General features: G+C 40.2%; 2 protein-coding genes across 2 annotated transcripts in view; both read left to right on the top strand.

Annotated features, from left to right (window-relative positions):
- Nucleotides 1-2500, top strand: part of LOC137973331 (transient receptor potential cation channel subfamily A member 1-like) — a 30601-nt gene that overhangs the window by 13215 nt on the left and 14886 nt on the right. The gene's annotated exons all lie outside the window — the stretch shown is intronic.
- Nucleotides 1128-2500, top strand: part of LOC137973335 (adenosine receptor A1-like) — a 3732-nt gene continuing 2359 nt past the window's right edge. The window contains exon 1 of the mRNA XM_068820123.1: nt 1128-2500. This exon is cut by the window's right edge and continues 2359 nt beyond it. Within this exon, the coding sequence (XP_068676224.1) occupies nt 1369-2361 (993 nt within the window). The 5' untranslated portion in view covers nt 1128-1368 and the 3' untranslated portion in view covers nt 2362-2500.

The raw sequence follows: 2500 nt of genomic DNA, 5'->3' as shown, positions 1-2500 counted from the left end.
TGTTTCCCCCTGTTTGTACAAAAATTGCATGCTTCCTTTTCGCATTAAAGGAAAAGTATTGATAACTAGGTGTTAACCACTAAACTCCTTTGTAAGCAGTTGAGAAAAGAGATTTTATTCGCAAACTGTAGCACAAACCTCAGGCAGTAGCCCATGCCAAAAGAAAAAAAAAATGTCTTCTTCTTAAAAATCCTTTGTGAAACTCACGCAAGTCGTTGACTTGTTCCCGCTTTTAATCTAAACGGATTATACATAAATTTTGTTGACCGATACATTAGTGACGAAAGTGAGAGTTAATTTCCTGACGATGAAGCGGAAAAGATGTGTTACGTTACGCTTATTACACTGTTTGAGGATTCATGTGATGTCGGCGGGTTTTGTTTCACTTATCTTCAATTTCTGTTTATATTGCGGCTTGTCCGGGCCATGCATTGCCTCTATTTAGGGGAAATCTTCCTGGCTGTAATTTTGTTGTCCTCTCTTGACCTCTAAGCTAAAAATACGACCTGTCCCTGGATTAACCGTGACGGATTTAAGGGCACCCAACGATAATCTTCGGTGAAATATGTGTTCAGGAGAGTCAAACTGTTTTACGTTGCCAGATAGCTACAGATTTCTTTACTAAAACATCACCTAAAAGATTGGCAACCACGGAAAAGTAGTTCCTTTCGTTTTCGGAAGGGGTATTTTTGCAATTTTTGGCACTTAAAAGGGTCACCCAGCAGTTTCGGATGAGCAAATGGTTCGGTTGGAAGTTCTTAGAAGGTAGTGTTCAAATAGAAATTTCTGAAATGAAGAGATCATAGGACATTCTCTATAGTTTTCGGACACTTCAATTTTCAGCTAAGATATCCAAACAGATTAAATTCTTCTAGGTGATAAAAACATCTCTTTAGACAGTCTTTATACATTACAAGGAACCTAGAAACGTCTCTCAAAGGCTTTTGGCTTAATTTGCTCGTTGGGTGCAACTTGACTCCTAAGCTGCCACAGTAAGGAGTGGTCAGTAGCTTTACGATGATTTTAGATCGTGTGTACGTTCAAATTCACCACTCGTTTGGGTTTAGGGTTACAGCCGGAAGATGTCATCAATAATGAGTCATTTCCAAATTCATTGTCATTAAGAATTTATTTCACTCTACTGGCAAAGAAAGCTGTTAAAAGAGACAGACGTGTACACTGCCCTTAGAATCTGAAAGCTAATATCACCGTTGACAATATTTGCATTTTAAAGTGGCACGCAGGCTGACACGTTTTGGTACCGAATCAAATACCAGTGAGTTGAACAGAAATTGGCTGGCAACGACTACATTCACGCGCTTACAGCTGAGCTTCATACGGACTTTGACTATTACTTGAACAACAGCCATGTCAAATTCGAGTTCTGCAGCCTCGAACATTATCCCTCGAGGCTTTCTGGTATCGCAGATTATTCTGAGCTTTCTTTTGGCTACACCAGCCGTGTTCTCAAACGTTATTTTGCTTTACACGATTCATCGAAGGAAGTTGTGGAGAATGACTGCTACATTGTTAGTGGTCAATTTGAGTGTGTCCGATTTTTTAACAGGGCTGGTGACAGGGTGTGGAAGTCTTTATTATGACATCAATTTATTTCTCGGCCGAACAAGAGAAGAACTGTCGGGATCGCGACTTGTGATAACCTTCGCTGCTGTTGTCACAAATATTGTAGCGTCGTGTACGATATCTGTGATGGCGTTTGATCGTTTATTTGCGGTATCATCCCCTCTTCGCTATAAAATGCGAGTAACTCCAAAGAAGATCAAAGTTTTCATTGCTGTCATCTGGATATATTCGTTTCTGTTTTCTAGTTTAGCAATGGTTTTGCCCCAGAACGTCTTTGTTCTCTTGTATTGCCATCTTCACGTCACACTTCCTATTTTAGTTCTGTCTGCAGTTTACTGGAGAACGTACTACGCCCTACGAAGCCATAACGAACAAGTACGAAACATATCTGGCAGAAGTGATGAACAAATGACAGTTGTACACAGAGAAAGAGAAAGGAGAATGATTTCCGCATTTCTTATTGTTCTGATTTTATTTTATGTCACCTTTGCTCCGCAGTATATTGTTCAAAATATGTTGGTAGCTCAACCGTCCTTCGCATTAAGAGAGAGCTTTCGCTTTTTCCTTTATGTAGCAAATAAGTTTCTTTTGGTGAACTGCAGCTTAAATCCGTTTGTCTACGCGTGGAGAATTCCAAGATACAGGAAAGCGTTCAGAGAAGAGTTTAGAAAGTGTCGTTGCCGGAAGAAAAGGCAATACAATGTATCAGATGCTTTTCAGATAATTATGCAAGTGTCGTCGACCGAGTCAGATCCAACACAGGGTTCTTCGAGTTAAACGAAAACGTGTCGCACGTAAAGCCACATGAAACACTCGCGAGAGTATACGGAAACTGCTTGACACCGTGAATCGTGCATTTGTCAGTAGTTTGCTTCATTTCGCTACGCCTCATTACGCTTCATTGATAAAAGGGTCA

This window comes from Montipora foliosa, chromosome 10 (assembly GCF_036669935.1).
Source record: "Montipora foliosa isolate CH-2021 chromosome 10, ASM3666993v2, whole genome shotgun sequence".
Taxonomy (NCBI): Eukaryota; Metazoa; Cnidaria; class Anthozoa; order Scleractinia; family Acroporidae; genus Montipora; species Montipora foliosa.
The sequence above is the reverse complement of the archived record's forward strand: the minus strand, read 5'-3'. Positions and strand labels throughout refer to the sequence as shown.